The sequence below is a fragment of the Eumetopias jubatus genome, unplaced genomic scaffold (assembly GCF_037043125.1).
Source record: "Eumetopias jubatus isolate StellerSeaLion01/CBP00866 unplaced genomic scaffold, mEumJub1_p1.0 scaffold_4, whole genome shotgun sequence".
Lineage (NCBI taxonomy): Eukaryota > Metazoa > Chordata > Mammalia > Carnivora > Otariidae > Eumetopias > Eumetopias jubatus.
The window spans coordinates 93,109,505-93,122,133 of NW_028274810.1; the positions used below are offsets into that span (position 1 = coordinate 93,109,505).

A 12,629-nucleotide genomic window follows, 5' to 3' on the forward strand; every position below is an offset into this window, starting at 1 on the left:
ACACAATAGACTGCGGATGTGACCCACAGACACAGAGTAGGGAAGGAAGAACCTCATGGAATCTGACCATTTGGGACATTTTAAGGGACAATTTTCGCTAGCTTGCGACAGGATACCAGAAGGATTCCACTTGTCTTAAGTGGGCTGATTTTAAAATGTGTACAGTCTAAACTCCTCGTCTGGCATTTCAGCCGGTGCCTGACCTGTTCCCTCCATCCATCCCTCATCTCCCCTGATCTCCAGTCAGATCTAAGGCCATGGGAGTTCCCACCTTGAGACTGTCCCCCAACTTGAAAGAAGTGTCCAGGCCATAGGCATCCTTCCAAATTGACCATCCCTTTCTCCATAGAAGCCTCGCTTCAGCCTCCAGGACTCTCTGGTGCAGCTTGGGAGAACTGGTGCACGCAGTGTAGAACTCGGCTGTATACTCATCTGGGTTGCACCCTACTTCTGTGTGTATATTCCCACATGTAAGGATCCCCAAGGAAAGCTGGCTTGGATAACACACAGGCAACAGACTCAGAATCCCCCAAAGATACATCGAAATGGTGAAGCCATGACTCTGAGAATTGAATATAACAGATCTGAGTGGAAAATGATATTCTCGAGTCCAGTTTACCAGGTTCTTTTTTTTTTTTTTTTTTTAATTCATGAGAGACAGAGAGAGAGAGAGGCAGAAGCAGAGGGAGAAGCAGGCTCCCCGCCAGGCAGGGAGCCCGATGCGGGACTCGATCCCAGGACCCTGGGATCATGACCTGAGCCGAAGGCAGACGCTTAACCAACTGAGCCACCCAGGCGTCCCCAGTTTACCAGGTTCTTAAAAATCTAGGATGTGGGAGACAATTGTATGACAATACGTTAAGAGGAAACGTTGCGTTGGAGAGGAGCGCAAGCTCATCTGTGTCCGTGTGAGTGAGGCGTGGTGGCCAAGAACCCTGCTCCGGCCCTGGGCTCCCGGGTGGGGCAGGAGCCTCTCCCCTGAGAGATGCGCTGGTCTCTGCTGTACATTGGGTAACACAAAGGGCATTGATTTCTGTTCTCGGACCCTCACGGAAGAGTGTAACCAAGGTGCGGGGACTTAAAATCGTGTCTTATGAGCAATAATATAACAACAGGAAGGCCAAAAAAGAGAAATCTTGGGGTTTATATAAGCCATCTTTAGATATTTAAAAGGACTGCATGAGAGAAGGGCATTAAGTTCTTACTTTGTGTGGTTCTGGCTGACAAGTCAGTGCAAGTTTTCACTCCAGTCCAGAAAACGATGGCCTTGGTAAAAGTAGTGAGTTCTCTGTCACTGGAGGCGTGTAAGCAGAGTTTTGACCAACTTTGATTAAGATGTTAGTAATTGGTACTGTAGTGCTCAGGGTTTGCCTCACACAGGCCCAGATGCAGCCACTAAATCCGGGCAGTCCGAGCTTGGAAAGACCCCACTGAGCCTGTGATCCAGCTCCTTCATTTTGCAAATGGGAAAACAGTCTTCGACATAACATTGGTGCCAGATAAATACTCCTTCCCTTCCTCTTGACGTATTCAACGAAGCCCCCTCACACTCCAGCATCTAGGGGGCTTACCTTATAATGCCCCTGACTTGTCTTGGGGGTGATAGCCTGGCCTCTGCGTCACACGTGACTTCGTGCCGCCAGAGAGTCACGTCTGCTCCAGCCTCCTGGCCTAGCCCACATATGGCAAAAAGACCACCTCTGAGTGAGGCCTGCTGGGGCCTCTGTCTTAGAAGCACGGATCCGGCTCTTCTCCCTGGAGCCGATTTGAGAAGGCAGGAGTAAAAGCTGACGACGTCACAGTCCGTTCCATTCCCATCTTCCCTGTGACGCATGCAGCCCGGTGTTGGCTGAGACTGGGGATTGGATAATGCACACTCACAGCTCACATTCCCGGAACAAGTTTCCATGCTAGGTCTCCATGCACAGCCCGGCTTCGCGCACTCCATAAGGCTTCGGGAGCTGAGATAGTTTCTTTCCTTTTTTCTTTGGTGAAGTAGATCATTTTGAGTGTGAAGTGTTATGTTTTCCTTCTCCTCCCCCCCCGCCCCCCCGCCCTCAGAGGTTCTGCGGTTGAAGAGTTACGGACACAGAATCCGTATCCGTGACTGTGACATGATTCAAGAGCAGGAGTCCTTTTCCGGGAGAAACAATGCTGAACTCTTGAGGACAGGAGAACTAACTGGCATGTTGGCCTTTTAGTTGGTCCACGTTCGGGGATCGGATGATAGAGCGTAAACTTGACCGGATGCTTTGTTGTAATTGGCTGGTACAGAGTAGCCCAGCTGCTGGTCATGAACGTGCTCCTGGCTCATCCAGGACAGAGGTGTCCCGTGGGGCCCCCCGGCCTTCTGGAGTTTACGAGACCTGTACCGCCTGTTGTAATCAAGTACTAGTTTTCAGATGGACTGACTTAGGGAGCCAGCGCACAGCAGCCCCATGTGCTTAGGGCCAGCTGTCTGACTTCTCGGCCATTCCATTTGCTGTAGGAAATGGTCACCCTCGGTGCCTCGCTGACTCCTGTCAGTGGAGCCCACTGTGCTTGATCTCAGGGTTGTGAGTTCGGGCCCTACGTTGGGAGTAGAGTTTACTTTAAAAAATATTTAAACAAATAAAATTAAAAAACCCGGAAAGAAAGAGAATGTTCACCCTTACTGGGAAAGTCCTGGAAGCCCCCAAGACTGTGTGTGGAACCCTGTGGCGTGTGGCGTGTGGCTGAAGGGGTTTGCTCTTCAGTGAGACCAGCACGGTTTCTGACTCCGGTCTGCCGTTCTCCCCCTGCTGGTGTTCTGGAGCTTCCCAAGGCCCCACTGCCTCATGGGTCAAGACTTTCCAGGGGGCTTCTCTAGTCTCCCTGCATTCTGTCCCTGTGTTGTCCAGCTCACAGATCATTCACCCCCTTTACTGGCTGGATTTCAGGCCTAAAAAAAGCCTGTGCTCTTGTCTTTGGGCCTCTCTGTTTTAAAGTTCTCCGAGCTGCCCACTTGACCAGAGAGTTCACTGCAGGAGCTCCGGGCCTTGCCTCACACAGCAGTGTTGTGGCAGTCGGTGCTGGGTCTGTCCTCCCTCCCTCCCTGGATGGCTGGGGTTTTTGAAATGATCAAGCGCTGGCAGAGCCCCGGGTAGGGCCGGTCGCTTCCCCCGTAGCCCACTCTCAGTCCCAGGCCCCATTTGATCATTCACATTGACGTGCAAGGCCCAAGAGCGGGGCGCTGGTGATGGTAGAGCCGCCTTATTGAAATGGCATGTTAGCATTTAAACAATATTAATGCTATTTGACTCATTAAATATACAAAGGCCAGTTAAAGTGCTTCCATGTGTGTGCTGTTAGTTCTGGCCGGCGACTCCTCAGATGGCTTTATGTGGTTTCAGACAACATTTTAGCACATTCTTAAAATACCCACAAAAGCCTTTATGTAAAAACTCATAAATGTGAGCCACATAAAAATTATTTTTTTCCTGTTTCATGTCATTATGATCAAAGTACAGTAGGTAAGAATAAATTTTCAAAAACTTGTTGAGGTCCCTCTTTAATTAATGCTTCACTCACAGAGCAAAGCCATAAACCATGTAACGGGGGGGCTGTCTGTGTGCCCCGCAGTCACCCCACCACCAGCCTGCTCACCACGGTCCTGACGGCACTTGTCGGAGAGGCTGCTGTTCTGGGAGATCCTGAACTGGCCCTTTCTGATGGCGCAGTCCTCTGCTTCCTTTGTCTTGGAGCCTGGTCAGGTTGAGACTTGCTGCCGCCCCGGTGCCTGGAGATGCCTTTTGGTGAATGGAATGCGGGTCTGTTATTGAATTGTTGTGGTGTTGGGGCCCTGCCTGCGGAGCCCGGGTTTCAGCACGTCCTCCTCACCCTGATAAGGAACACCCCGACGACGGGAGAGGGAACTTGGCTGCCATTCCCTTATTACAAGTCCGAGCAACTATAAATTAGGATACTGCCCAGTGGAATACTACCCTAGCTATGAAAAACAGTTGCGGAGATCGTGCGGCTCCCTGGAAAAACGCTAACGATTCTGTGCCAAGCGCAGAGGCCGCACTCAACACGGCACCGTGGCTGTGCTTGTCGTTACGGAAAAGTTACGCATCTGGACAAAGACTGGAGGGGGATTTGGAAAAATCAGATTTATGGGATAAGTTGACATATGGTATTGCAGGCTAATTTTTCAATCTCCCTGTTTTATAACGTCCTTGCAATGAATTTCTTAATTTTGGAGAAAAGAAGAGCAACCCATGTAGAGGTCAGAATTAAGTTTGCATTTTGCCCTCCTCGGTCTCCAACGTCTTGGAACGTTAGGCCCGGTCAGTGTGGCCCACAAAGGAAGCTGAGGATGCCGGGGAGAAGCTGCCCGGAGTGGGAGCCGGGCCACCGGGTGGGGCATTGGAGTGGAAATGGCCAGTTCCACCTTATCAAACATGAATGTGGTTGTTTCATTTCCCGGAAGAAAACACATCTAAGGGATGGGGGACCAAGGGGATCATCTGTAGGCTGCCTGGCACTTTGGAGCTGGTCTCCAGGTAGTATCGTCGAGGGCTGTCGGGCCCTCTCCCGGTTCCCGTCCGGGGTAGCCTGGCCCACTTCCCTTGGCATCCTAGCACACAGAGGGCGCGCGGGGCCTTGGGCGAGACCACCACCACGCTCTGGTCATGGGGATCGGGCCACACGCTGTAGGTGGGATGGGGGAGAATGACCGCTGGGCATTAAGCCTTCGCTCCTCCTGGATGGCCAACGGAAAGAAGAGATTACTGGCCCTTTCTTCATGCCAGCCCAAGAAAAGCCACAGTTTTTAGAGCTGTTTGTTCCCTTTGGATGTGGGGCTGCTCTCCCTACAAGCCGACCGAAGGGGAAACCGAGTGTTAGAACCCAGCACTCTGTCCCCAGCAGGACTGGGATTAGCTGGGCTGCTCTTCCCTCAGTGGTAGTGATGTGACTCCTGGTGAACTTAGATTTCTTGGTGGTCACTTAGGATAGCACTGAGTTCTGTTCCGTCCCCCGCCAGTTGTGGGTGTGCTCTGCGTTGCGCTTTCCTGGGGCCGGCACCTCAGTGCGTCTGTCCAGCAGGCCCTCACCAGGCATCTGCTGCATCAGCCCTGCCGGGCCCACCCTCCCCTGCCTCCCAGGGTGACCAGGGGTGTGAGGGTGGGCAGTGGTGTGAATCACATTGGATGGCTTAATCACCGTGGAGCCTGTGGCGACGGAGAGGCAGGGGCAGGATGTGGTAGCCGCGGCAGGCTGGAATCCCAGCGGGGAGCGGGGAGGGTAGCAGACCTCGTGTGCACCCTTTGGGCCCCCTGCGGTGGGTTAGCACCACGGCACCCTGCAGCTCCAAGGCAGGAGGCTGTCGTTCTCATGAGGAAAGGCTGCTTCCTCTTGCTCAGATTTTTACGCTCCAGTGTGTATCACCCACTGACCTTTGTACCAAAACTTTTTAGTTTGAAATGGTTTTGAACTTACGTTAAAATGACTCCTCCAAATTTACAAAGAATTCTTGTGTACCCTTCACCCACATTCTCTAAATATTAGCATTAACCATGTATATTTTTATTATGTAACAGCTTTATTGAGAATTTACAGATGTGTTTATTTTTAGTACTTATTTTTGTTATTAAAATCAATAATAGTCTTTGGTCAGATTATTTACTTTCCTGTTTTTTTGTCTCTCAACAGTCCTATAAAGTAGGTATGAATCTTCCTATTTTGTGATGAAACGAAGGCCCAGTTCGGACAGTTGGTATCTGGTAGCACTTAATAAAGAGTTGGTGGGTGGGGAATGTGCAGCCATGGCTAGGGGTGGGGGTTGGGCCCCGTGCACCCCCCGAGCCCATGCTCACCACCACACCTGTGCAGCCAGCCCGGCTCCTCCGCGTCTGAGCCCATGCTCACACACGACACCGGCCCTCCCGGCGGGGCCCAGAGTGTGCCTACCACACTGTGGATGCCGAGGTTAATTGGGGTCAGAGAGGCCACAGACTTGCTGGTGAAGAATGCGCCTCAGCAGCGCGCTGGTAAAGAACATGCTAGGCACGCAGAGATGCGTATTTTCCAGCGTTCCGGTTGGTCGTCGGCAGAGTTGGAGGTCCCACACAGCCGCTGGTGACCCGCCTGTGCCCCCGGCAGCCCGGCCCTGCCACGCTGTCACCTTGGGTCTCTTGGATTTGGGACCCTAGCCTGATTTCCTTTTCTCCTCTGGCCTTTTCTTATATTTGTTCCTAGTTAGGAATTTTTCCATATCGACTCAAACCTGAGTAGGGAGCTCTGCCCTAAGCTCAGCTCTTCGTTTCCGGCTAGAGGGTGGCAGAGAGTTGCTCCAAAAGACCAACAGAAGCCCAGGTGGCCCGGGCTCGGGGGGCTCTTGGCGGGGAGGAGTGTGCTACTCTGGTTTTTCCCCTTTATCGCCCCTGTGAAATAGCCATCCCAGAAGATAGGAGTGCGGAACAGTGACGACTGCTCGGTAGTAATGACCCCCACTGAGCGTCCATTCCACCTCACACACTTTGCTAGGTCCTTCCTCTGGAAGCTTGCCAAAGACCACAGAGCGAGAGTCGGTGGCAGAGCTCAAACTCCAGTGCATATTTAGGACTCCTGAGCCCGTGATCTTTCTGGGACCCCTCCCCCAACCAGCAGGTGCTCAGGACATGGGCAGGAGTCAACCCTGGAACCATCACAGGAGAGGGAGGGTCCTTCATTCCAGACAGACATTCAGATGAAGCTTTGCCGAATGAACCCCTGGGCTGTTGATCTGTAATCTGACCGGCTTAACATCTCATGGGCACGTGGGCCTATTTCCGGCAGGTATTTTGAAGGTGGCGTCTCATCTGTCTACCTCTGGGATCTGGATCATGGCTTTGCTGGAGTGATCCTCATAAAGAAGGCTGGAGATGGATCAAAGAAGATCAAGGGCTGCTGGGATTCCATCCACGTGGTGGAAGTGCAGGTACACCTCCCTGGCAGATGTTTCTTGAAGGGGGGGGGTAATGTTGTGATATATAAACCCCCGGTCACTCCTAAAAATGCCCCAGAGTCAGTTAGATAAAGATCAGTCAGGATTGCAGTGGTCACCGATGATAAAGATCCCATGATTGCAGATTTGGTCCCTTTAGAGACCAGCCGGGGTTTTATAAGGTCATGTCGTGGCCCCACATCCAAGGAAGGGACATGTGAGAATGATCCCAGCTCAGGGTCACACCTGGGGTTCTGACCTCTGTCTCATCCCGCAGGAGAAATCCAGTGGTCGCACCGCCCATTACAAGCTGACCTCCACTGTGATGCTCTGGCTGCAGACCAACAAATCTGGCTCTGGCACCATGAACCTTGGAGGCAGCCTGACCAGACAGGTAGGGTCGCCTTTGCCAACCCCAGAGAGAGGTCCTGGGGCAGCCTCTGTGTCTGACAGGATCTCCCCACCAGAGATTCAGAGATTTGGTCTTGAGAGCTTTTATCTTTGGGTCAAGGTATTTACATTTTAAAATGCTCCTGGGACGGTGAGGACATACTCCTGATAACATTCAGAATGAATGAATCTCGCTGTTGTGACTTAAATCCCCCATGAGGACCCTTGGTTGCTAGTGACAAAAGTTAAGACCCTGTCATTAAGCAAAAATGAAAACAAGGCAGTTCACGTAACTGAGAGGTTCAGGCTTCCTGTGGTGTGACTGGGCATAGGACGTTAGGACTGGGGGAGCTCCACAGTGGAGCTCCTGGCAGCCTCTGGCTTAAGTCTTCTGGTCTGCCCTAACCCCAGAAATGTCTCCCTGGCCTCGGTTACTTGTGTTCACCGCAAAATCACTTCCCGAAGCCAAGGGGCATGAAGTAGTCTGGCCGGAGTGTGGATCGTGTGACTGCGGGGGGTGGTATCGATGGAAAAGGGGTCAGTTCCCTGTAGTAAAATCTGGCTGCTTTTCGCAGGAGGGGGAGGGATGCTGTGGGCAGGCAGCAGGCCCTGGGCGCTGGTGCAGAGGTGCTTTGTGCAGAAAACTGACGGGCGTTATCTTGTAAGTAGGGGCGGGTAGTACGTGGCGTGAGGCAGAGCCAGAGGGTGGGCAGCAGGCTGCTGCGGGACAGTAGCCAGCGCCTCCAAAAAGGAGAGACCAGGCTGAAATAAAAGCTGAGAACCCAGAAGAGGATGTGCCTACCTTAAGCATCTAAGCAGGTTTGCGGGCCTTCTGCGCAGGTGCCCCATGGCGACTGGTAAGCAGCAAGCACAGGGTGGAGCCTGCCGTCTGGCTGAGTGCTGGCCCCGCACAGCAGCGCTCCCCGGACGGAGCTGAGTGATGCTCACCAGAATCCTTCCATGTAGGTTCGAGCAGGGCGCTTTTCAAACTCCTCACACTCGGTCCCCTCATGAAGAAGCTGCTTTCGTCACAGGATCTCGACACTGGGAGAGTTGAGAGGTCACCTCCCAACATGACAGGACCCCTGCCGCCCTACTTGGGCAGAACTAGGGGGCTCGCCCGTTCCCTCTCCATCAGCCTCCATTAACAGTCCTGAGGGAAAGCTCCCCTCCGGCGTGCCCAGGATTGCTTTGGCGGGCACCCCCACCCCCTGTCTTTCACGTGAGCCCCCAGGGGGCCAAGGATTTCTCATTTCTCATGTGGTTAGTTTTCTCTAAGGTGAGATTTTTCCGTTTGTCCCCACAGTTTGACTTTCATCCATTCTCCCCTTGACAGTTCTGTTGATTCTTGGTTTCATTTGTCCAGGTATTAGCCATTCCTGTTGGTTTGGTTCCTTGCACATTAACTGAGATGACTCTGGCTTCATGTTAGCTCAAGGCCAAATGCAGAGCCCTCCAGCAGGGCTACCAGAGACTTCCTCAGGTGGAGGCATCAGTCTGATAATCATCTTTCTTAGGCTACTTTTTCTTTTAGGGGGGAACCTTGTTGAGCCAGCTATAAATCCACCATCTGGGTAGGGCTTCACATTTTCAAAGAAATGCCCTTAGAGTGGTCTGTGCTTGAACACCTGCCTGCCCCTTCCATCCGGCTCCTTGCCTCCGTAGGACCAGAGGGCTGCAGGCGTGGCCGCGGCTGCTTTCTCCTCACCCTCACCCTCACCAGGGCGCGCCCCCTCGCCGTAGCTCAGGCCCATCCTGTGCTGCGGGGGCCGGGGGGGGGGGTTTGCTGTGCTCTTGTTTCCCACACCTGGCCACGAACCGCCCCTCAGGCAAGCCGCGTCTGCCAGTCTTCTTCCTTGACAGCCCAAGGGCGTCTGCCTTGCCCCGCCTGCAGCCCAGCCCTGGACATGCAGAGATCTTTGGCCCTACCCTGACCACTCCCCCCCAAATTGGGATCTAAATGTAACAACATTTTCTAGGTAATTTCTGTGCACATTGACAATTGGCAGGTGATCCTCTCTTGGGTTCTGCACCCCATTCCACCATTGGCGAACGGTGGTCCCCCTCCTCCCACCCACAGCAGTTCTCCAGGCACTAACGGGATGTCCTACAGTTGAGATTCCTCCAACACTGTCCACCTGAAGATGGCATCAGATCCCACAGGGAAGGGCTCAGTCCCACAAGGCTGCCCCCCGACCCCCCCCCGCAGACCTCTTCAGATGCCAGCCGGAAGTCCTGGGTGTCCCCTGTGCTTCTCACCAACCAGCTGCGAATCCTCCTGGGGTTTGGTTACTTTGCTGGAGTGGCTCACAGAAACTCAGGAAGCCCACGGACTCATTAGATTGCTGCTGTATGACAGAAGATACCAAAGGATACAGATCAGCAGCTCTAGGAAGGGCTATGTGAGCTTCTGTCCTCGTGGAGTTGAGCTTGGGGCCCAGCATGGTGGCACTTGGAAGCATTCTTTGAAGCCCCCTCTCCCCTGCCTGGAAATCAGGAGGACTGAAAGTTCCCTGTACCACCAGCCCCCATTTTGAGCTGCTTTCTAAAATCACCCCATTAACATGAGCCCAGTTGTTGTGGGAAGGGGCTCGTTACGAGGAACAAGACCCCCAGGGCACCTGGGTGGCTCTGAAGTGACTTCAGGAACTGAGGACAGGAGACCAAATATTATTACAACAAAAGATGGTCCTGTTGTAGCTCAGGAGATTCTAAGGCTTTGGGGAGCCATGAGCTGGGAACCGTGGACCAAGACCAGTGTATGTGACAAATGTGTTTTGGTCATCTGAACGAATGTGTGTACTTCTTGCACATCAGAATGTCCCCGCTCCACGTGCCTCTCAGCGGTCTTTTGCTTCGATGTCCTTAGCAGGGCTTGTCTGTCCAAGGTGTCTCCTCCGGTGAGCTGGGAGCTGCTTCCCCCAGAGCTGACTCGTCTTACCTGCCACTTGAAGCATCTGCATCTAGGACCCCCAACAGCCCCATCCCAAGGGACGGCCTTCGCCTGGTCAGTGCCGGGCATCGGGCTGTCTCTGTGAAGGGAGGAGAAAGCACAGACCCAGGGTGTCCCCAAAGCCTGTCTTGGTGCAGAGCAGCATCCTGGAGAACGTCCTCCAGGGGGCGCCCTCCCCAGGCCAGTAGTGCCTGACTTCACGGGGGTTCCTTTTGATAGCAGACATCTTTTTATTTTTATTTTTATTTTTTTTTTTTTTAGTCTCATTGTATATATTTATTGAGATATAATTTAAAAGTTGTCTCCAGCTTTACTGAGATATAAGTGTAAGGTGTATGATGTGTTGATTTGATACATTTATATATTGCAAAATGGTTACTGCCAGTGGCATTAGCTGATGCTTCCGTCCTGTCACATGATTTTTTTTTTGTGGTGTATGTTATACAATATTACAGTTCTGTGTCTTTGGATGAATTTATACATGCAGGTTCCTGCCATCTGAATTACAACATGAAACATCCCCATCGCAATAGTTTGTTGAGCGACTCTTGCCACTCAGTTCCACCCCACGGGCACTTGTGGGTCTTTTTTTTTTTTTTTTTTTTTTTTCCACGAAGCCCGTTTCTGAAATGCCTCCATGTTGCGTAGATCCTGACTCTGTCTCTTGTCTGGAATCATGGAGAATCGTTACAGTAGGTGACCTTTTGTGTCTGGCTTTGCTCACTAAGTTCTTTGTGGAGATGAAGAACCCAAAGAATTAGCAGTGAAGCTTGTGGAAAGAATTTGGGATTCCGTAATGGGACATAGGGAGTAGATGTTAGGATCTCGGCAGCAGCCGAAATGGACTATTTTGTGGCCAGAAGGATGGTCTGAGAGAGCCTTAAAATTGGAGCATATGCTGAGTTGGAAGGAAGGTATGGGGTGATCTGTTTAAACTAGGGAAGCAGGGTAGGCACCATCGGGGGCTCCTGGAGCGGCATCCGTGTGTCTCTTGGAAGAGCTGGTCTTGACTTCCACCCCAGCTAATTGCTGTTGTTTGGCTTTCTTGACTTTTGCTCTGTGGTTCTTGAACCAAACCTGCAGTACGGTGGGATGTATCTCCAGTTTCGAGGCCATTTCTTTCTGAAGGCTGGGAGCGGGGTATGGGTTCTTGCTGAACAAGAATTCTAAATCTGCCAGTTGTTTCTCAGTGAACATGGTTCGTTTCCTTTGTGAATGTTTCTGATCCTTTCCTTTAGGAAGGTCCCCTGTGCCTGCCATCCCATCTAGCTGGATCCCCATGCTCTGGTCCTGTGTCAAGAGCTCTATTTTTATTTTTAAGATCTTACTTATTTGTCAGAGAGAGAGAGAGCGGACAAGCGGGGGTAGGAGCAGAGGGAGAAGCAGGCGGGATCGACCCCCGGACCCCAGGATCATAACCTGAGCTGAAGGCAGATGCTTAATCGACTGAGCCACCCATGTCTTTTTAAATGAGATAAAAACTCAGAATACTTTTAATACCTGTATTTGATGGAAAGAACAGATGGTGAAAGGGTGAATTCAGTGACTCAGGTGGGTCTGTAGCCTAGTCACGAAAGCGTGGCATGCACTTGAAAGAGTGCAGAGCAGGTGTTTTGTCAGCATGCCTGGGGTACACATCGGAGCCTTAGACTCTCCATGCAAAGCCTCTGCCAGGTCAGAGCAGCCTGGATCCCCCAGGGATCTTGGGGGTCCCCGTTGCTGGCCCCCCAGGCGGGGCCGTCCCCACTCCTCTCGGAGCCAAGGCTGGTGCTCACTGGGGCAGAACCCATTGTTCTGCATGGACATGGCGCTTGTCCTCCAGGAACCACTGGCCCGGGAGGGCAGCCGGGCCCCCAGGCAGCGAGCTCTACCACAGCCCGCCTCCCCCACACCCTGTCCCCCGGGCACCACTGGAAAATCCTAAATCTGTATCCAGAGATGGCTTCCTGCACCACTTACTGCTCCCAGGTGTTTATAATTCCACTGGTTGACGGTGACCTGGACCAATATTTAATCCCCAGCCTTCCTGGTAGTTTCGGTCAGAGCTGCCAGCCCACGGCCAGGGTCTGGTCCGGCTCGCCACGACTAGCACCTCCTGCCAAGCCACGCAGGCCCGATGGGGGGCCGTCCTCAACACACCAGGTGCCACCGCGGGCCTGTTTGGACGGCCTGGTGCTCTTGGGCTTTGATGAGGAAATTCATGCTTCTGTCATCCTCATGGCCGGTCGCGTAACTCATCTGAGGTGCAGTAAAGCTGGGGCTGGTTTCCAGGGTAAGTCACTTGTGAGAGGAGGGGCAGGGCAGCAGGGGAGACAAAGCTCAGTTAGTGGTGCACGGCTT

The 12,629-nt window shown here is 52.6% G+C and overlaps 2 protein-coding genes across 4 annotated transcripts in view; one reads left to right on the top strand and one right to left on the bottom strand.

Annotated features, from left to right (window-relative positions):
• CAPZB (capping actin protein of muscle Z-line subunit beta) overlaps window positions 1–12,629 on the top strand; it is a 131,923-nt gene that overhangs the window by 106,436 nt on the left and 12,858 nt on the right. For all 3 annotated transcript variants that reach the window (XM_028108362.2, XM_028108360.2, XM_028108363.2), the window contains exons 5-6: window positions 6,799–6,940; window positions 7,224–7,340. In XM_028108362.2, the coding sequence (XP_027964163.1) occupies window positions 6,799–6,940; window positions 7,224–7,340 (259 nt within the window). The remainder of the gene's footprint in view (window positions 1–6,798; window positions 6,941–7,223; window positions 7,341–12,629) is intronic.
• LOC114213281 (divergent paired-related homeobox-like) lies at window positions 11,004–11,549 on the bottom strand. Its single transcript, XM_088022586.1, is given in 1 exon segment — window positions 11,004–11,549. A coding segment is annotated over 1 exon segment (537 nt). The 3' UTR covers window positions 11,004–11,012.